Raw genomic sequence first — 22,925 nt, forward strand, 5'->3', positions numbered from 1 at the left:
TCAAATGATTCACGCAACTTTAATATTCCTCACATACATAGTGGCTTCATACCGAAAGATTAGCAAAATAGTTTTCAACATTAGAAGAATTTGTTTCTTAACAACCTCTCTCTGAATGAAGGAACAAGCATTGATTTCCACTTTTTACCGTCCCATTGCTAAAAACGATGTTGGAGTGTTCGTTTCCACACAAATTGAATCATCCGCAGCAAGCATCCCATTTCCCGAAACGCCCTTTCGTCAAGCGCTAGCGCATCGAAGTCTCTGTCCCGGTCCAAGCCAAATCCCAACAATATGTTAGCTCGCGCGCGCTCGAGTCTCATTATTTTTATTGATGAGCATATTTATCATAAATTTCAACTGGCAATTTTTCTTCGTCTTTGGCGAGCGAAAACCCATCAGAGGCTGGATTCTTTTCGTGCTTTTTCTTCTTCCTTGTCGTTTGTACGTCAGCTCCAGGATCAGACTTCTGACTATGCTTCGACTACGGCAGATGGAGCTACAGCCTGCCAAAAGCCTAGATAAATCATCGTTAAGATTTAAGTCATTTCGTGGGTGATTCATTTGGTTTTGCAATCCGACAAGCTTTTGGTTCTTTGTTTCGGAGGAAGGATAAAATAACAACACGATTGGGTAAATCCCATGGAGTGATTCCAAATTGAAGAAGAAGAAAAAAAAGAAAGCAGCAGAATCAAACGCAATAGCACCATTTAGGTTGTTTTACTTTTTCAAATAAAATCAGCTGCACATAATCAATCAATCATTCCGCAGTTGTTTGTGCTACTTCGCGTTCTGTACCGTAATGGTTTTGTAGCAAAATGTTTCATTGATCTATTCAGAATTAAGATTTAGAATTTTACTACGGAGAACCGACACCAAGGGCTCTTATCTCGTTCGATCGTTCCTTATCTGAATCGCGAGTGTTAACGTTTCCTTTCTATCATTGGTAGGTGTTTGAAAGTTTGTGCTTAGAGCATCCGTGGATAGTGCAGTGCAAATTGATCACGCAAATCATCTATAAAAAAACTCAATACAGTGTGTCGTGTTTTTTTTTAGTGTGTGAGTGTTTGTGCATATAGCAAAACGTCTTGTGTTGAAGCATCTTACCACTAGAAAAATAAAAATAAAAAACACAAAAGTGAAGCGAAAGCAAGCATCAAATTCCTGCGTAGTGGTGAAAGTGATAAAGTGACCGAGCAAACAAATTGAAATCCATATGTATTGAAGAATAAACTTGGCAAAAAGTTTAAACCATTCAAAGTACGGTCGAATCTTCATAGAAACATTTGTCCAAGCTAGAAAAGTGTCAGAAGCGCTCAATAGCAGAAATTAGGCAGGCTCGGTGATCATTCCAAATCAAACTGTATCAGATGATGCAATCTTTGTTGTAAACCCATACAATATTGTGCGTTCGAGCAAGTAGCCCGCATTTTATTTGCCTCACCTCACCCGAGTGCAATCGATCCATCAAAACAGTGTCATTCCATCCATTGGCGTCTTGGAGAACATAGGCAAAGTACAGTACACGGGGCAGCAACTCACTGTGCCAGTGCAATATCGTCAGCGTAGCTGTTGGTATAGAAGGGTTTGTCGATACATTTGATTGACGCTCCTCGCTTCAAGCAAAATCGCAAGCAGAGACTAAGCAGTGAAAAATCAAACAGAAATATATCCGATCGCAAAAATTGTGAATTCATATCCCATTGTTCATCTAGTGAAATCAATACATTCCATATGGTTCACATGATAGAAGTTGTGCGTCAAGGGAAAGTTGACTTTCCTCAAGTTATTGTAAGTATACCTGTTTTTTACAACGTACGTTAAGTAGCTATGAGCTTTACCCGTTATTGCTGAAAGAAAAGAAAATATGAACACCCAAGCTTGGCATGTCGGAAAGATGACGGTGATCCCAGCATTATTATCTTTTCTCTATGATCTTTCGAGTATGAGAATGCAACGACCTTAAACCTTTGGTCACGTGGGCGTACAATTTCGTGGAAGGTACGATAAGAAGATGATCCAGAATTCCATCGTCGCAATCGTATGATACGAAGGATGGCGATGTAAAAACATATTGAGGAATATTTTTGCAAGATCTTTTTAAATACTTTTTGTGAGTTTTTGTTTTTGAGCCAAAAAATGTCTTCGTAGAATACCTATTTCATCATATCAAAATATTCAAAAATCTCAAATATGAACACTGTATTGATAATTGAAATGCATTCCACCCTAGTTGAGGTACAAAAGTTGGTTAAGTATTTTATTCACCACGCTATCACACATCATCATATACACACGCTCATTCAATGCTTGCTAGAATACGTTTGGCTAGCTTGATCAAAAACAAACAAAAATGTTATTCTTGTGCTGTGCACAAATATCACAAACTTGTTCACTGTCCACTGATGAACTTTGCCGGAATGCCGCAGTTTGTCGATCGATCATACCGGAGCTGGTCAGCCCTATGACGAGGGTTTGACCGAAAAACACCACCAGCTAGCTACGAAAATAGCGTAGTTGGGTTGAACTCACAAAAAAACCGTCTCCTTCCACGCGAAAAAGCAACGAAAACAAATAAACACATACCGAAGACCCCGAGATCTTCGGGATGGGAGATGATGGGCTAAGGATGCAGGCAGAAAATAGCAGAACCACATCACCGCCCCCATAAAACATTTCATTCATCCGTTTAAATTTTTATCGATTTTCACATTATGGTTCACATAAACAACGATTCCTCGGTCCGTCATGGGTGCTCTCATCTTAGCGCATACACACGGATGCCGTGTTCCCGACTGGGTTTGAGTTTCTACGCACTCGAAGAAAGCAGAAGATTCCTCCCGGTAAGGGGACTGAAGCGGACCAGATACAGTAATGGAAAGCGAGTGTTTTTCCCTCATTTTCACTGGAATTCACTTGGCTCTTGGGGGTTACGTGAAAGTGATGTAGAGCGGTGTCCGGGGTTTGGGCAAGTGGCATCAACAGCGGTCCAACCGGAAGAAACCCGGGAAAGGGAAAGGGAAAGGGGCCTCAGAAGCAACAACACAAAAAAGAGAACAGATAATGTTGATGCGTAGGGAATAAAAATTTCCAGCAATCATTCGTGTTTCTGAATCCCAGACCCATTTTTGGGGGGAGGGTGTAGAAAGTGGATAACGGTTGCTTGGTGGTCGTAGGCGCGAGGGAAAGATGGTACGTAAAATACCGATTTCTTCTTGCTCTTCTTGCTTCCAAAATACCGATTTCTCTTGCTATGCGGCTGAAGTGGCTCTGCTTTCGTGCTAGCCCTTTTCCAAAGATGGTGTGCCAGAAGGTGGCGTGATGGAAGTTGTAACAGATAGAGGGAAATTTCGCATTAAGTGGTAGAAATATCGGTTTCCACAGAATGACCACCAAACTGACAAGCCTTAAATGGCCATAAACATAAAACCTTCGAAGCAACAAATCCATAAAATCGTTTTCGATTTTTCCAAGCAAACCGGGCTGGAGCAGGACGGTTGGGCAGGAAATCGGTTTAGGAAGCCCGGAAATGCATTCCTTAAACGTTTTCTACATGTATAACAAACTTATCCAACACGCTTCACACGAAACTGGGAGTGAGAACAATAGCAAGTGCTGTGCTACCTTCCGAAGGAACACCAGTCGCACTGTCAACTGCTCCGTTGAAATCGTTGGTTTTCATAGCGTTTGCAAAGCAAAGCCTTATTTTCCGTATGCTACCAAGTGTGTGTGTGTTTTGGTGTGTGCGAGAAAGTATGGATCGAGCCACATGCAGAAAGCACAGCCACAGCGACCGTCGCCCCAAAACTGAACTGCCGAAAGCACAGCGAAAGGACGAAACCAGCACTCGCCGGGAAAACGGCAAAGTTGAAACCGAGCCGTTCGGAAACCCCGGCCCGAATGACAGAAAGGGCCAAAAACTGTCTCAATCACGCCGTGCTAGAGAGCGGCAACCGGTTGTTGGGATGAGCGGGAGCGTGTTTTCCCAGCGAACGGGCCTTCTCGCTCACGCCTGGCGGAAAAACCGGAGCGAGTTTTCTTGTGATTATTTTTCCCAAACCGTGGCGACCGGTTGGTCTCAAGTTGGCCCCGGTTTTGCTCGACGTTCGTGCCGTGTCTTTCTGCTTCGTAGTTATCGTCGTCCGTGAATGGAGAGCGCCACGAGCAAAGGTGAAGACTACGACAACGACGATAAAGTGCTGGTAAAGACGAAATGCTCAGACCAGCCTCCTGAGCCTTTTTTCCACCGTGCCAGCATGAACAGCACAGCCTGGCACGGCCAAACGGGCGTTGGCCTACTGCTGCACAGAGCCACCAGGAAAAGTGGGTGGATCCGTTTGCTGCTGGCTTCTTGGGCTGGTGAGCCTTTGCGTCGTCGCCTGTGCCTGTGTGTGGCCTGTGCTATGAGCGAATGCCGATTTCGTCGCCATTTGTGCGAAGGGTCCTTATTTGTGCTTAGCTTGGCAATAGCTGGCAGACGTAGTTAACTGCCGATCATTAAATTTGCACCCCAACTTGTCATCCTATTCCATTCCACCTTGCTAAAACTGTCCAAAACTGCTAGGTAGATACTGCAAAAGCTTTGGCAGCAAACTCTTTAAGCGTCGTAACAATAGCAAATAAAAATAAATAAAGATACGATCTTCTAGCTGCTGACGAAACAAACGTGTACTACGAAGCGTTTGAGCAACGTGCTATGACGTCAGCATTACACACGCTTATATACGCGCCGAGAAAAACAGCTGATCCCGGTCAGTGGATTTTGGAAGGGGGAGTGAGCGTTTCGTTATCCCAATTGAAGTAACGGCTCCCCCCGGAACTGACGTGAGCAGGGCGAAGCGATGCTTGTCACGCAATCCCGAATCGCTTTAATGGGCGAACTTGATTTCATTGCGAAACGCGCAAATTCGCGTTGCAGTTCGGTGCTATTTCTTTAATGCATTTGTATCCATGTTGGGTGAACCTTTGCTGGACTGTCGTGAAATAGGGCAACAATAAATAGATGGTTGAGTAGGGAAATACTTGACCAAAAGGGTATAAAAGCGGATTGCACTGTAGTACGAGGCAATCAAACACGTCACGCACCCTTACTATTAGACTTACAATACTGGAATGGTTACGTGGTTACGTGACTCTCTGGGTTGAGTAAAAAATGAATACATTTGAGCAGCAATGTCGTGCTAATTAAAGTGTTTCACGTAACGAACTCTGCAAGAAGGCTTTAAAAAAAGAGTCTATTGTTACATTCTCTCATTTCATAAACTAAGAAGAACTTTGGTGAAATAGTTGAAATTTGTTTTAACGTTAAAATTACGCAACATCGTTTGTTTTAAAGCATTTCTAAGACTTTTGATAATAAAGTATGTTTGAAAACTATACTCCAGAGAATATTTCTGAACCAGTGCCATCCTATTAAGTTTGACTTGCGAAGTCAAAATGAAAAAAAAAAATCCCTCATGACAAAAACTCGCGTAGCGTAACCGAATGTAAATTTAACAGTGTCAAATGGCAGCTTTTATGTTCATATTTTACCCACCGGATACGATGGCGCCCTCGAGCACACGGTCCCACGGCTTCCTCTCCCTATCTCACGCAAATGCCGCGTGTATATCGCTTTGAATCCTTAAGATCAAGAAATGAGCAGAAAAATGTTCATTTTATATCGTGTTAATATTTTATCAACTTCATTCTTTTTCGCTCATCGTCTCACACTCTACGTCTTGCACACCCGTGCCACAAACGGTTTTCCACTTTGGATCCTTTTTTTGTCACGTTGCTTCGGCACGCCGTGCGATATGTCGTACGCAACGGCACGGCAAAGTTATCATGCCAAGGACAATTTAGTGGCAGATTCTCGGCCTTAACTTGGCTTCATTCGTCATTCGCTGCGCGATGGCGCCCGCTGTGTCAGTGTCTTCATGTACGCTATACAGCGGTGTCTCTTTATTTTTCGCGGCCTATCTCACGCCAGCAAAGCTGACATAAATTGCACGCCCAAGATGAAATAAGAGGCGACCCAAAAATCGAGGAGACGCACTGTTAGAGGTGTTGCATATTTTATTACGCACCGTGCCTCGCAGCTGTGTGTGTGCGGATTCACAAGAAGCGGAAATCAATTCCTCTAAAAGATATTTTCCTTCCTTTCTTACTTCCTTCCACGGTTTGTTCATCCAGCAAGCGGGGTTGGATGGAACCGGCAGTGGATGTCACATCGTAAATACATACCGAGAAATGAAAAATCTTATTAAGGTATCTACCACTTAAGTGTGTTTTTTTAAGCTTTGCCCATTTTTTATCAACCGAGACGATATCTGGTTGCTCGGTGTATGTGTGAACGAACATGGTTTTGTATGTTAGACGCGGGAAGAAATAGCACGTCGCTTACCTTTCCTGCTGGTCAGAATTATTTGCTTTTCCTTTTTTTTTCCTGTAAAATCTATTTTAAGCTTACGCATTTTTGTACCGGTCTACATCACCTTCAGGCTACGCAAGGTGTGGTCATTGAATACTATCACCTAAAATCCTATCCACCACACCATAAAATGGTGCAAGCATAAAGCTGCGGGAAAAATGTGGTTCCTATGCAAATGAAGATTTAGGTCAGGAAAATATTTAAATTTCTCCTGCTGGTGGCTATTGGATTTGGTTAGTGAAGTTCGGAAAAGCTGAAAAATGGCGAGGAAAAGTGCTGACCAAAATTCTAGGTGTTCACTGATAAACGTGCATGGGCTGCATTGGATATTCGATCTTTTAAGAAGGACTATTTGAATATGAAGGTTTTTTTATTGTAATTTATTCTAAACGATTATTTAAAATGTCATTCAATGGTGCGCTGTAGAAGACGTTGTTTTGAATGAATTTATGATTTAATATTGTATGAAACTGTTCGTGATTTGAATAATAGCAATCATTACGTTTTGTTTACAAAAGCGGATAATTGAATGTTTTACGCATGAAAAGAACCTTTCCAAAGCTACTGCATAACATAACAAAGCTGTTTTCATCACGATAGATGTATAGATTCACCGTAATACTGTATGCAACGTGGCCCAGCTGACAACTCGGTTTCCAAATTTTCGCTCACAACCAAAAATGGTCCACTAATTGTATGTGCGTGAAACCAACGCTGCCCAAAAATGGCCCATTTTCATCAACTCAAGAGCTCTTTCTTTAATGATATCCTTCATCGGATGATTACTTACGTAGTCTCCACCAAACCGAATGGTGCCATTGGAACAATAGTCTTTCCTCTGTGCGTGTTCTAATTTCCAATCAGCTGAATGATTTATGGCACACTTTAATAAAGAAAACTTCACCCGGCACGGAAAGAGACACTTTAACCTCGAAGAAATTGAGCCATCATCATCGGTTCTCAAGGGGACCAAGACCTTCAGGGCGAAGCGTTTTACTTTGCCCCTATCTCCCTTTCTCAACTCCTCCTTCCGAAAGGATCCGGCACGAAAGAAAAAGGAAACTTCCGTCGAAGCACGAAACCAAAATTGCTGTAATTATGAGCTATCTTGAACTTCGGTTGGAATGCTAGCCGTACAATATCACATTTTTTACTCTGCCACACTTTTGTCGAAACACGAGCCTCTGCAAAGCTACTGAGGGTCGACAGGGTGATTAGTTTGTCTTTGCCCGCGCTGCCACATTGCCCTCGCTGCGTTTCCAACGCAGTCGAACAGTGGAAAGCCCTCGAGCGGTGACAAAAGGGGTTAACGGAGTGCCTTTACGGGGTGGAAAATAATTTATTCAACTTCGAATGATACGGTTGGCCTGTATAGGACGATTTTTTGTTGCCGGTAAGGACAGCTGTGCGGGAGCACGGCTACATTAGAATGACAGCTAGCATTCACGCAACACGTGCCATCACTTCCCACCCACTCGCACCAGTGCCGGGTGGACCCTGCAGGTGTCTAAATTCGTTCCATCCCCTATTAAATATCGACTGCGGTCGTTCCCCTGCATTGGGGTTAGCTTTTTTTTTAATACTCAACGTTCCGATAACGAACACACCGAAACCCTTCCAACTCAAAATGATAATCTATGCCAGTGTCAATACGACCAGCGATCTGGTTCGAGCGACGTGTTGCTCACATGTCACAATAGCACGGGACAGCTGGCAGCAACGTTCGTCCACGCATTTACGATCCTGTGCCGTCATAGCTTTGGTTAGCATTAGCAAAGACACGGCACACACATCCATCATCGTGGCAGGAACGCGTTACGAGATCCGTTAAAGAAGGGGTTCCCGTTCGATGTTTTATCAGTCGCTTCATCAAACCAAGGAGACACAAGACACGGGACTTTCTCCAGCACGGACGCTACGGACGACAGGGCGACACCAAATGGCGACGGCAAAGAACTGTCAACCCCTATAATCTTATAGGGAAATAATTTAAATTATTGATAGCAACGGACGCTTCGTCGTTGTCGATGTCACCGTCAATGTCTGCAACGCAGCAAATGGAACCAAATATTGAAACTGAATCGCTATGAACACAAATACAGATACACGGGCACAGACACAAAGACACGTTAGGAGCATTTCATTTGCGAACCTTAAATTATTAAAAACCATGACCGAAATCACCAGATCAACACTGGCAGCTAGGAAAAAGTGATACGGCGAGCAAGGGAATAGCCTAAGGGCGTGGATTGCTTTAAACGAGTGCCGAATAAACTGAATACTGGGCAGGGGGTGGTTGTATGGTTTCACGTTGGTGGTGGGAGTGGTAGTTCAATTATTTTTCCCTAGGCTGGCAAAACCTTGGGCAAGGACGAAATGGCAGACTTGAAGGTTCACTTAGTTTTGGTATAAGGGATGGGACAAAACCTAATATTTATCTTTTTCGCGTTTGAAGTGTTGTTACTTTAGCTTCATACAGTTCAGAAGATAAAGTTATAGTTTATCTTCCTGTATGTTTTATTTCTACAGTTTTTGTTTCTCTGTTCAGTACATGTTGCATCCCTTTAAACACCGAATAATAAACGCAAATTCAAATGTGATGAAATATAAGCAAGTATAAAATCACAACAACTTTTTAGCAAATTGTTATGGGTTGTTTTGTGAATTTTAACCTGGTTTGCATACACCCTTAAATGAGATTGCCATTTAAAATGCTTTACGATCGTGCTCACCCCCTCTCGTTGGATTGAACCTTGCTGCTCTGAGAAGGGTGAGTTGGGTTCCCCTTGCCTATCGGCTTTCCGTTGTCAAAGCGATGTCGTTAGAGTACGAAATTAGAATACTTTATCAGGAGGGCATCGTTACTGCCTACTGTTCGACGGTTCTGCCCTACACTGTGTGCGCAAGCACCTGAAGGCGGCGGGCAGTTGTGATGGTTGCGGTGGGTTTTGGTTTCCTTGGGAAGTTTCGCTCCGATCCTGAAGATGACGCTTGTCAGTTACCGTCGAAGGTCGGAAAAATGGAAATTTACCAACACCAACATCGTTGAGGAGAACCATCACTTATGTACTCAAAACCGTACCCGTACTTTTGCCGGACGTTGGCGATGTGTGTGAGACAGAAAGAGATAGAGAAATAGAGAGAATGAAAGAGGGGGAGAGTGAGAAAGAGACAGAGGCTTGGTTCAAATATAAATTAGAACTTTTCAAATATAAGCAATTGTGGCCTTGGGGTGAGTCTTTGGACGTAAGCAATGGAGAGCACCTAGAAATACCCATGGAAGCATGATTAGTGCTCTCGGCACCGTGTGTGGGGTAGTGAGGGGACAGTAAGATGACGCTAGGATGATGCGCTGGAGGAAATATGATGGTAATAAAAACAGTTGGTACTCAGTACATATCCCTTCGAATATGGGGAACAGAGGTCGGTACGTACCGTGCTACCAGCCAAGTACACCCATCAGACGACCCCCGGATAGCATCATTTACATTTATCGATTTTTGACGATTTTATGAGATAATTTGAAAAGTTTTCCCATCGATCGACGAGCACCCTTCATTACGACGACGCACCATGACGATGATAAATGCGAACCTGACACTATATCATGGATGTTGAGCGCCTGACAGTGTGGTTCACTTGATGTGAACGTTCGTTTCTTTACTAGTCAATCTAATTTTCCAACTTTTTGGAACAACATTGCTATTGGATTGCGATTGAAAGAACAGGGAGGAAGGTTCTCCAAATGACACTTCATTTCCAAGCACATTGAGTGGTTGTGATCGGAAGCGCAAAGTCAAAGCGCCACAAACAGCGCGTATGTGTGCGTTCTTGTGTGGGTCGTTGTTCGAATAGCCTTGCAGGCAAAGCGGGGTGTTTTACAAAATCCTCAGTAAATAAAGGATTTACTATATCTGCTCCCGTGCAGCAACGGTCAAGCAAAGATAATGTGTTCGTACGGTTGCCTTGCGAACAGTGCAGCTTCAAACCCCTCTGGATTAGCACCCATTCTGCACATCAGAACCGAAGCAACCCATCGAAAGCCACTTCACATTTAGCACAACATTCGCAACGAAACGAAACGACAGCGACAGAAAAAAGGACTCGTTGCTAAGGAGGCGCATAAACCCGACAAACTGAAAAGAGAGCGAGGCAAAAAGTCCTATTCTTTGCTCGAGTGGACAACGCAGTGGACAAAACGAAGTGCACGATACGAAGCTTACGGCAGACGGGGAAAAAAACCTGTCAGAAAAACGAGTGTCGACAAGTTCGTTTTTCGATATCGAACGTCCCAGTTCGAGTGGCAATTGTGCCAGCTTTGGTGAAATACTTTGACTTACTTTAGCACTTTCGGTATGTCGGCACGGGCATCCGAGTGTCCGATGGATGACATGTGCCCAATTGCAGCTACTGCTTTTACGAGATCATTTCATCCAATCATATAATTTAACGATTATGGCCAACGGAAAGGTCAGCCGGCGGTGTGGATAAAGATGGCAGAACGTTTCTCCAATCGGCCGTTTGTCCTAGCAGTGTGATTGAATGGTTCGACAGACGCTACAAAGCATCCTAAGCAATGGGGAAAAATCGTAGAATAATCCCCAAGGAATGTTCGTCCCTTCCTTTAGCAATTGCGGTGTGTTTGCTTGATGGCAGTGAACGAACCCTTTCGACCCAATGTAGCTGCTTGTATGACACAAGCCGTCCCGTAAGAAGGTGAAAAGGATTTGGCTTTGTGGTGGTGTGATTGTACTATAATTTCACCTTTTGCCTTTCGATGCCGTGTGCTTCGGAAGCACTTCCTTCCGTTTCGAGCCAAGAGTTGTAGGCGCTCAGTGTGGATGGTTTTAAAATGCATTGCTTTAACAGCTCATGTATGGACCGGGTTAGCGTGGCTCGGCTGCATTTAGTGTGAAAATTTACGACAAAATAGGGTTAGTCTGGGTGAACACTATTAAATTCAATAGTTTTGTAAACACTCTCCCAGTCGGCGTCAGAAGCTCACTACAAGTAGTGCTGGGGAAAAAAAACTCGTCGATGGCTCTTTTCATCTGGGCCAACCTCCATTATCAACTGACCGCATGAGTGGTGCTAAAGTGTGCACCCACCCGCCAGTAGACAGTGACAATATATTCGACAAGTTTAGTACCGCTTACCCGTACACAAATTCAACACCTTATTGAGGGTTGCCGTTGCTTTAATTTTATTCCCAGTTCCTGTATGCTTCCATGGCACGCCTATCGCCATGAGTTAGTTTTGCATTGCGTACTGTTGCCGTTTATTTGGCCAGGAAAATGCTCAACTTGTGTGTGGTACAACAATTGCTCCCATCCAGTTCAGGGGCTTCCATGGTACATAGCATAACAAAAAGGAAGCATAAAAAGAAATATCCTAACACGACCAAACGCGATTTGGTGGCGAAATTTATATTTATTGTGTGTTTATACATAAATCCGCACCGAAGACAAATAGCATTTTTCTGTATTTAATTTAATGCTCTCCCGGTCGGTTTGATTCGCTTAGCGGTTTTCAACCTCTTGCTTCCTTTTGTTTTGGTGCTGGGTGGTGATGTGAATCGAACTGGTGAGACTGTTGGGCGAGATTTTTATGTTTAGTGAGTGCATAAATATTCCATTTCCGTTTTGTAAGCTCGTTTTTCCTTGTTGCGCCACTGTGAGGAAGTCTTTTCCTTCCGGCTGCTGGTTGTTGGTGCCGTGGTTTACAGCAAACCATCTCACCAGAATAAGGGCGACATTGGAAGGCAAAAGCGCTTACGAATGGCAAATGACCATGCCCATTAACGGCTTTAGCACTCGAATGGCGGAAGATACATACAGCGGGTTGGAGCTGAAGAGAAGTTTAGTTTGGTGTTGCTTTTTAATGGTCTGTTAATTTTGTGTGCATGGTTAAGAAAAATAACATCCTTGGTCATGATGGGTGGGACAGGTTGAAATTCTTCAGCACAAAGTAACTTCATTAATGATTATAGAAAATATTACACGCAGGTTAAAAAGTGGTGCAAACTGAGTCACGGATTCCAAAATATATGCACGTATTATCAACTGAATATGACTATTGTCAAAATTATCTAACACAAACAATTACTTAAATGAGAAATTAGTCATCGTTTGCTCAAACCAGCAGGTGCACATTTCTTAAATAACAACCTTTACGCTTCTTCGGAGAAGGTAAGAGAATTAACTGTGTGCAATGCCATGAAACCTAACCAAACAAAGATGCTCATGCTATGTAGTATTTTAGTACCATTTACTCAAACCTTTTTTGACCGTACACATTCCATTAACAACTTCATTTGGTCATGGGAGCACAACTTTAATAAACTTAATGGTTGTATCTCTTCTTCTTTTCGCTCAACAACCCTTGTCTGTCAAAGCCTGCCTGTACCACTTGTGGGGTTGGCTTTCAGTGACTTATGGATTACCCCTCATAGCAGGATAGTCAGTCCTACGTATGGTGGCACGGTCTATTCGGGACTTGAACCCATGACAGGCATGTTGTTAAGTCGTTTGAGTTGACGACTGTACCACGAGACTCGGCATGACATGTTTGTATCACCAGGCTGAAGAAATGAAGCGATGTTTGCATGTGTTTAGTTGAACTTTGTTTGTTGCATTTTAGTATAAATTAACTCATTGGTATATTTTATGAGGTATATTAATTTCTTTCCATTGTATAATAATAACGCAACACATTAAACTATGTATAAAAACGCCATCAAAGTATGGTTCAATTTATTAAATTACTAAAACATAAGCTATCTCAAAACATCTTGCTAACGTAATTTTATTTTAATTTCATGACCATTCAGAAAAAGTTTTCCATACACCTGCAGTGCAACAAAAAATCCGCTTCATGCTCATGATCGCTTGTTTTAACAGTAATGCCTCAAACTCTCATGTTTAGGACACTAGCACACAACATCGCCATTGGTCAAGCAAGATTTTACGATACATTAGCAAGCACTCCGACACACACACACACACACACACACACACACACACACACACACACACACACACACACACACACACACACACACACACACACACACACACACACACACACACACACACACACACACACACACCACACACACACACACACACACACACACACACACCACACACACACACACACCACACACACACACACACACACACACACACACACACACACACACACACACACACACACACACACACACACACACACACACACACACACACACACACACACACACACACACACACACACACACACACACACACACACACACACACACACACACACACACACACATTCAATTGATATGGTGAGCAAACTACCTCTGTACAAAACCTTCTGGGAGCTATCCGTGAAAGTGGTGGAAAATTTTATTTCCCTTTTCGCCTAAATAAATAAATTCTCGCAAGGCAGAACACTGGAGTACAGGAAGGCATGTTACTCTCCGGCAGCCGGCTCTTGACCGTTTGGGAGGATGTTGTTGTTGCATGTTTTGTGTGTGTGTGAAAAAAGCAACGAAAACCAGAAACCCTCTCGTCTTTGGTCATTTACGGGGGACCTGGTCAAGAAGGATGGATTGATGTTTAGGGCCCTGTGCTGCCCAAAACCGAACGACTGTGTACCGCCGTCCTGTGCCGTGTTTCTTTTATCCCATCGACAGCGCAACGATCGGTGCAGCCCTCAAACAGCGTACCAAAGAGTAATAGAGGTTATTTATATAAATAAAACAATCCATTAATCCCTAAGCGGATCGGTGGAGTGCTTGAATCGTCGTGGGGAATTGGTGCAAAGCAGGCAGACCAAGGGCTGTTGTTAAAATGATAGAAGCTGTTTCTATTTTCGGCAGCTTCTTTCTTTTAAAGAGTCTGGATGAAGCTTAACCACTTTGGATTAAAGCTGATCCACGAGCATCTTATTGCCTCTTCTGAAGTATATGTAAAAAGTATTCACATGTATGCTTCATATTGTGTATGAAAATAAAAGTGACTAGAAAATTTGTAAATTTGCGTAGTAATGTTCGAAGCAATGTGATCGATCTTAAGGAAGTTTAATATAACATCAAAGAATTATCACAATCATGTTTATTAAGAGACGTTCCAAGGGTTATGTTTCATTCCCGTTAATCCTACCTCCGTTTATTTCTACCCTTACGCAATATAATACCATGTCATAAGCTGCCACAGCAGGATGCAAACCATCCGACCACGCTCGGCGGAATTGTGCCCTGTAATCTGTTGATTAGTGTCCATCAAAGCGGCGGCGGCAAATGAATATTAGCTGCACGGTGGCCATTGTGCAATCGATGTCGCCCCGATGATGAGGCAACCTTAATGAGGATAATATCGAAGCCCGGCTTGGCTGTATAAATCATCACACATGATCCATTCGCGACGGTCTCGTTGAACGGATAGCATCTCGTTTCGGTGACACCGCGTACCCTCGTCCCTGCAATAAACATTTGCCTGCCTGCCTGTCATTAATTATTGCACTAATAAACAATTTGGTTGACGTTTATAAAATGTCGCTGACATTAAACGTAGATCAAATGGTTTGACTTTGTTCAAACATTCCAGTCGTGTTTTTTGTAGTTGTATTTATGCGTGTCTGTTTGTCTGTATTTGTCTCACGTGCCCACATGATCGGAGGTGCAAACGTAATGGGCAAAGGTACATGAATGAGGGCGTAAGCAAAAGCCGGTGCCTAACGTTATGCCAAACATCCGGTATGGTATGCACATGCATCGTCATGCAGCTGCATGCACTTACGGTTGAACGGTAAAGGTAGGTTGTAGGGCAGCTAGGGAGAGCCCTTTAACCCTAAAATGCCTGGCGTAGTGGTAGTACCGATGGTTGAAGCGCGTGCTGGTATGGAACGTGTACGCACGTCATCAGGATATGCATTCGTTCGTTTAGTTGGCTCCGTATTTTCAAACCATTCCATTCCAGGAAACCTATCCCAGGGAAAGAAGCATCCGGGCAACGTATGCAATGTACATCGTTGGCGTAGAACAGTTGCAAACACATCTGCACACTACTCGCTCCGATGGCATTTCTATTCACTGTGGCTGCACTTGTCCCGCACTCAAACTGTACCCGAAGCGCAAGAGCGCGTTCATTTACACACATTTACATTGTCCCTTCCGGAGCAGTCGGTAGATATGGGAAAGGTTTAAATGGTTCAGAACGGTGCCATCAGTTGAGGTGCAACTGTGCGTCGACGAAGGCTGGAGAAGGCACGGGGCGGGATTCGATGTTACAAAACCAGAGCGACATAAACAGTCGTTCCGTTCTACCGCTAATGTGTCTCATCAAGCAAAAGACGGCAAGCCAAGAGGCAGACCACATGAAACCAGAGCACCGATTCTGCGGTTATGTTTGCTTTTGAGTCCATCGCTACTTGAGCGCATCGACAGAAAAAGCTTTTCTGTAGCTGAGCATGGAGGGAAAAATTTGTCCAGAAACCAAGAAAATGTAACCACAAACGTGAATAAGATATGCTATGAAGCGAATGTTTGTTAGGGTTACTTAGTAAATCGGAGAAACCAGAAAGAATCTCACTATTATGCAGCCAAATGTAAGCTTGCATTGTTGTTTTGTTTATTAGCTTCAAACGATTAGGTTTTCCTAGCTTTATATGGAGCTTTGCTTTAAATCGAGATATCATCAGGTTATCCCTTACTAGCTCAACAATTCTCAAGTATTGAAGAATACATACGGTTCTTCACAGTCGTGTCTACGGTATCTCATTTAAAGAAATCCATTCGATAATCTTTTAAGTTTCAAATTTGTTCAAGTTGTTAACGAAAGAACATAAGAAATAAGGATCTTGTTTTTATTTCCATCCATTCCTAGTCAACCTTTTCCTCTGGCACACAATGCTACCAAAGCGACCGCACTAATGAGGGATTTGCAGGCTAACGAAATACCCCAACTTTGCCTTGTTCATATCGTGCCTCTGTAGACTTAACTACGCCAGTTATCTACTGCGGAAGTCGCACAACGACGGCGACCCGATGAAATTCCTCGCTTTGTCCTCTCGAACATAGAGCAGCACGCGAAAACTATTTTAAATTGGCCAACAATGACGACGGTACAAGGCAAAGTCCAACAATTGTGCACCGCATTCGAGAACGGACAGCCGAAGCTGGAGCAGTAAAATCAACAACTTAAATCCTTAATGACAACACTGTTGCCGAATGGGGCAAAAGTTTTCCCATACACCGGTACCCGCCGCTAGGTCCAATCGAAAACAAATCCTTCCCAGAGACGAAGAACGAGCAAACGAGTTGCCGTTAAAGAGAAAGTCCAGTAATCTTTCCGCTCAAGATCGCTTGCACCTCTTTCGTCTTTTCCTCTAAAAGGCCATACCTTCCTGGTACATGAAGGAAAAAAACAAATCTTCCGGCTAGAAAAAGTGTCTGAAAAACAGCAGTCAGGAAAACAATGTCATTCGGCTTCTAGTGCCTTTGTCGTTCGCGTTTTGGCGTGTTTGGTCTGGAGCCGTAAGACGGACGTTCGCGTCGACGATGAGCGTTTGTAGTTCCTTGGTGACGGATTTTTATCGCTATCCAATCCGTTTTAATTGCTCCTTACACGGGCCATCGCTGTTGCTGGCGTTTGCAGTTTCTGCTAGACGACGGTGCCACGGGATAGCTCAATAGGGAAAACTTTTGCTTATCGAGTTGGGCTTAAACATTTTGCCATGCAGCAAGTGCTCCGATTTTCGCGTGTCATTGAGAATGAAACGAGCTGCATGGAATGCATCGGAAATAGTTTTAGTGTTTGACACGACTAGCTGTCATGTTGGGATTTGTTATTTAATCTTAAGGATTTGGTCCGACGAAACATATTGGATGCAATCTTTGAAGAACTTAATCGATATTGAAATTCATTTAGAAATCCCTTCAACTCGAACAAAAGCGGTAAATTAAATATTAATTTCAATACAATTCATTTTAATATCATAACCGCTCCAATCTATTTCAAACTGACTTTGTGTTACGTGTGAATAATTTAGTAAAATTATTTCCATCGTTATCAAGCTTGCTTAGCTTCTACCCATTGCAGCCTCTATCATAATCAACCTATCGCTAATCACCTAAGTTAGTTTATTATTTAATAGGTAATTGTACAAAAAGTCGATACACAATACTAGTCCAGTTCTCTGCAGCCGCAAAGACGAACATTTTCGTGCTTATGATTCACGGTATTCAAACGATTGATTTATATTTTATTACAGCTAAAAGAACCAAACTGCCTTCGAAATACCTTGCGGGTGGACGAAATAACAACGCTTTTCCAAATTCCACGGTCCCCGAACCCATTAGGCAATTTTGCCGGACCGCCGAAGTTGATTTGTGACGCAAGGTGCGGGACGCTCAGCTTTCAGCGACCAAAGTGAGAACGTTCACTACACAAGACATATGCTCTTCCTCTATTCATTTGGGCCTGTGTTAAATCGAATGTGGAGAGGTGGCGCAACTGTTCGCTCGCCTGACCGAACCTGCCGAGCTCGGTTTCTCCGATATCGGAAAGGACCGCACACAAGCGGGGAACGCGTTTCGTAGTCCAACAATGCTATGAACTTCCTGGCTACCACTGCCACCAGGCCAACCGGGGAAGCTCCCTTCCCGTTCCCAAGAACGTCCCAGGCCCACGAGTTCACCTTATCTCCTGCGAACACTTTGTTATAATCTGAAACATAATATAAATGGTAGCTAATTACGTTAATGGATGTGTATTTGTGTTGCGTGGGCCTACCACCGGTTGGGCCAGTTGTTTCATTGTCATTCGCGACCGCTTACTACCATTATGCTCCCCCGATTCCCCAATCGCTACCAGTTGGCATGGCTGCTACCCAACGCTACAGGATAAACGGTTTTGGAGGGCTAGGTGCTATGCTATCACGAACGTATCGGTTAATCATGCTCCATGGAAAGCGTTGTGAGTGTGGTCACTTTTTCGGCTTTGTTGCTTTCTGTGGCTCGGACGGTAGTTTCAATTGAAAAGCAGTCCCCGTAAGCAACCACGTCTATTGGGCAAGATGAACTGATTGAAAATGAGTGTATTCGACGACGAAGCCCAGCGAGATGAATCGATCAATAATTGTGTAACCACTGAATATGCGCGAACAACACAACCTTCTCACCAGCCATCGACAGAAACTAGCGCCGCTTCGGTCTAATATATCATTCACTTTGAAAATTTATTTATTGCTTTTGTGGCCATCCAGCGGTGGGAAACCACTCAGTCCTTCACCACCAAAGCCCTTATCGGACGGTCCTTTACATCCGTTTCCCCTTCTTTGTACGTTTGCAGCTGTCCCGCTGCTAGAGGCACGACTTGAATCGATGTTAGTAATTAATTAATTAGTGGAACGCGAATCCTCACCACTTGACATCGACTTTAGGCTGCTATTTGGTCTTTATGCCTCCCATTTTCCCAAACCATGCTGCTCTCAGAGGACTCGCGCAAAACTTCTGCATTACTTCTTCTCATCGCGCTATTTTGCGCCATCTCCTGCCGCGTGTTCGAGTTTCCCTTCTCATAATCAGACACAAGCTAGTTATACGGAAGGTGGCCACTGGGTAAAGAAAGCGTTGAAAACTTTTCCACCATCAATTTCACCCAACCACACCAAAAGGGGGACGATTCCGGACGCGATTCGTATTTCGTTCCTCTCGAGAGATGGTGTTGACTGACGCTGTTTGCTTCGCAGTGGTCGACGCTAGACGGACCGGGCCAATGATGGCCTACGGGGAATGCGAAAGTTAACCGAAAGATGCTAAAAGCGAACAAAGATGCAAAGGCAGAAATAAGAACACAGTAGGGAAAAAATCACTCTAACAGCCCCGCAACGCTCAGGGAAGAGTAGAGAAATGCATTAAAATATTAAGTAAACATTCTCCATCATCTTGGAAAGCGTAAGATGGGATAACATTCGGGACAGTTATGTTTCTCCCTCACACACCCATAGCTACACGCATACTCACAAAAACCACCGTGAATTAAACAAAGTGTAGGAAAATTGTTTCTTGAAGTCACACAGTTGGCGAGAAAGGGGTTGCCCATCCGTCGGGACAAAGCCACAAGCTGGCGAGGGAATTGCGCTGGAGCAAGGCCGGGAGCAAGAAGAAATGTTCAGCAAAATCAGTTAAGATTTAGATTACTCTCTAGATGGGTAGAAAAAAGGCGAAGGAAAAATTAGCCCTCCCCGATGGTAATTGTGAATGATGGAAGCGAAAATAATTAGATGTGACTATTTATGAAAACAGTAATTACCTTTCCAGAATTCCTGGCCAGCAAGACCTGTTTTAATGATGCAAACGAAGAAAACTACCTGAGTAAGGTATTTTAAACATTTCGGAGCTATTTGATATGGGTTTAAAGCTCACATTGAGCTGACCAAGGTAAATTGTGCTGCCGCCATCATTACTCCAAAGGGAGCTTAATTAACCGCAAAACGTTGACACCGTTTTATTAACCGCTAGATCTTAGCTTCAACAAATGCCGCGTTGGTTGGTTGGAAGGAACGTTGGTAAGTCGCAACAAATGCGCTGCGCTAAGTCGGGTTGTCGTTTAACGTTGGCCAATCGCTCGTTGCAGCACCATTATGCTCGCTAAACAACATTAAATTATGCAAAAGATTCAATTACTCCCGAGCGCGGCGATAAGACGGGAACATAAATTTGGCGTTCACCATGGCTGCGAGCCATTAAATGCTTGCGTCTTTTGGCAACCAGATTTCTGCAGTTTCTGGTCGACGGGTGCGTTCACAGCTCGCACGGCTTTGTGGTTAAGAAATGCCTTTACCGCTAAAAGTTGACAAAATGGAAAACACTCGAAAATGCATGAATTTGGAATGAATATTAAATTTAAATGGTCTCAAAAACTGTGTATTGAAGTAAGGCTGATTAGCATATAAACTTATCTTACATAAAACAGGGTTGCATTCATAGTAGAACTGTTTAACTGTAAAAGAAAACCTTACTATTATATTATTCTGAAAATATACCAATTTCCGATCATTCAACACATTTTATTACGATATATTTGACTCGGTTTTGAATAATTATTACGTTTCAATTAATTAGATCCCCTTGTAAGTTGGATAATATGGATCATTTTGCTAAATTTTTCGTACATTATGACAATTTTCCCAACCAGTTTTGTACGAAATATCGAAAGCTTTATACCGTAGCACCTAGCGTTGGTGGAAACCCTCAAGAAACCTTTTATCATTTTCGTTAAACAACCACCCACATGCAGTGCGTCGAGCTGTTCGCGATCGCAACCGAAAAACATTGATACGGAATCTCAGCCTGCCGTGGTGCGCCTTTCTTTTGAGTGCCGTGTGTTTTGAGGGCTTCTTTGTTGCGGTGGAGGGAAATTTAATTCCCCAATTTCAAACGCCTCAACACGCTGCCGTTTACAGCAAACCGAGTGGCTTTTGCTTTCTCATTTCCACGTCTTGCTTGCTGTTGGCGAAGAAAATCGCTTTCATTCCCGGGTTTGCCACACACACACTAAACAAATAGATGGGTGCGGGCGAGAAGGGCACTCCGTTGAGGGGTTTCCACCGTAGAGGCTGGAATTGAATATAAATTAAAAACCAGAATACATTAAAATTTCCTTTTACAACCAAAGCCACACCCGTACCGCTCCACCGCTGGTGAAGGAAAACGCTTTTCCATTCCAAATCACTCCTTGGCAGCATTGCCGGCCAGAAGCATGTAACAGGGAGGCTAAATGTCTTGTTCGCACATTGGAATTTCCATGCCGGGCGTGTAGTGTAGGCGATGGTTGAAAGCAGTACCAGCAGCAGTGGCCTGCCTAAATTATGCCTTTACAATTTTATTGCGTTCATTCGATAACATCCCCGTGACCGAGTCGGCGCGTGGTCGTAAAGCATAATGCGAACGATATAATGAAAATCAGATCTAACATTCTTCTTTTTCTTCCTCTTGCTCTCTTCCCAACAGATGAACCGTGCTATTCAAGTCAAGCCAGCGGATAGCGAGAACCGCGGTGGTAAGTTACGATTTGCTCGTTTTGCTTGGTTTACGTGGATCTTTCCTCCCGAAAATTACCACTATTTGCTGTCTTTTTCATTACGTTTTGGATTGTTTTTATGTTGAGTTACATTTTCCCCACACACCCCCCGCCACCATCGACTTGCTACATTGAAGCACCAGTTTAGCATTTAAATTTCTTTGAAAGGCGAGAAGTTTAGCAAGTGGTAAAAAGAATTAAAGTCCAACCGACACAGTTTCTCTCCATTCACGTTCGCAACGCACAGAAATCATCACAGCACTTCATCCGCTAAGTTTCATCTAACTTTTGTCAATATTTTGGTACTGGGTAAAATAAATCTGCCACTGGTGCAGCGTGAGTAAATTTACCATTGCATTGAAAAATCACCATCGTTCATCGCGACTGCCAAATGCCTGTTGGATGAAAATGATCTTCTCTTTGTTTTATGTTGGGTTTTTGGGGAAGCGCATAACCATTCTTTCCTACTCTGTACCTGGCTGTATTGCGGACGCCAGCTGAGAACCCATTTGGAAAGAGCTAAAATAATCATAAATTCACGCCAAAATTCAATCGCGAAAAACGGTGCCATTTATCTTGCTTTCCCTCGGTCCCCGCCACCACCACCGGTACACTAACAGCCACAGTGGTGGGCAATCATTCAAGATAGCATCGCAAACGCGTCGATGTGCTGCTTTGTTGGCACACAATTCACTCTGATTCACGACGATTGGTTTGATTCAAAAGTGGCCAGATTGGTAGGGCTGATACGAGATGAATGAATATATATGTATAAAATTGTTGAAATCAAATGGTTGCTATTTCACACGCCCTCAAACCACACGCCAGCCACCAATTTATCCAGTCAGCCTATCGTAAACAGTTATCTGAAACGACGCTTTTGAAGATCAAATACATCCTTGCTTTGTGATTCCAATGATACTGTGCCATCTGTAAAGGAAGGAAACTCTTATTGCACTGTTTAAAGTCATCCTGAACATGTCCATTAGGGCTACCCTCCTACCAAACGTAGTACCAATCTGGCCTCACAGCAGCGTTACATACTTTAATATCATGCTAATGAAATAATTTCCAGCAATATAAATTACCTAATGTTACTCGTTTCACCAAAAACGAAAGATAAAATGGGTCCGCCAAGGCCGCAATCAAAAGCGTTCGTGTTTTGCAACGTTCACTTCGTAAGCGTCCGGAAACGACAGCAGCGTAGGAAGGCACCATAACGCTTTGTACGGTTTCGTCGAGGGCGTTGTTTTTGGATGCTGCTGCAAAGCAAACAAAATATGTCTTTTGATATTTAATAATAATAACCTTGGCAACACTGTACATCTCCCACCAGCAGTGTTGCTATAGCTTTATGAAGGTTCTCTAGTTGCTTGTACTACTGCACGCACCCAGGGTAAAGTGGGTACCGAGGCATTGTGCCAGTTCTGGTTGATGTG

General features: G+C 43.4%; 1 protein-coding gene across 17 annotated transcripts in view; it reads left to right on the forward strand.

The window, feature by feature from the left end:
• Positions 1-22,925, forward strand: part of LOC121593624 (CUGBP Elav-like family member 4) — a 330,070-nt gene that overhangs the window by 175,434 nt on the left and 131,711 nt on the right. For 12 of the 17 annotated variants that reach the window (XM_041916157.1, XM_041916158.1, XM_041916164.1 and 9 more), the window contains one exon: positions 21,417-21,465. In XM_041916157.1, the coding sequence (XP_041772091.1) occupies positions 21,417-21,465 (49 nt within the window). Of the gene's footprint in view, positions 1-950; positions 1,792-21,416; positions 21,466-22,925 lie in introns of all 17 variants that reach the window. The other 5 variants (XM_041916160.1, XM_041916176.1, XM_041916171.1 and 2 more) reach the window with 1 other exon arrangement.

Source organism: Anopheles merus, chromosome 2L (assembly GCF_017562075.2).
Source record: "Anopheles merus strain MAF chromosome 2L, AmerM5.1, whole genome shotgun sequence".
Classification (NCBI taxonomy): domain Eukaryota; kingdom Metazoa; phylum Arthropoda; class Insecta; order Diptera; family Culicidae; genus Anopheles; species Anopheles merus.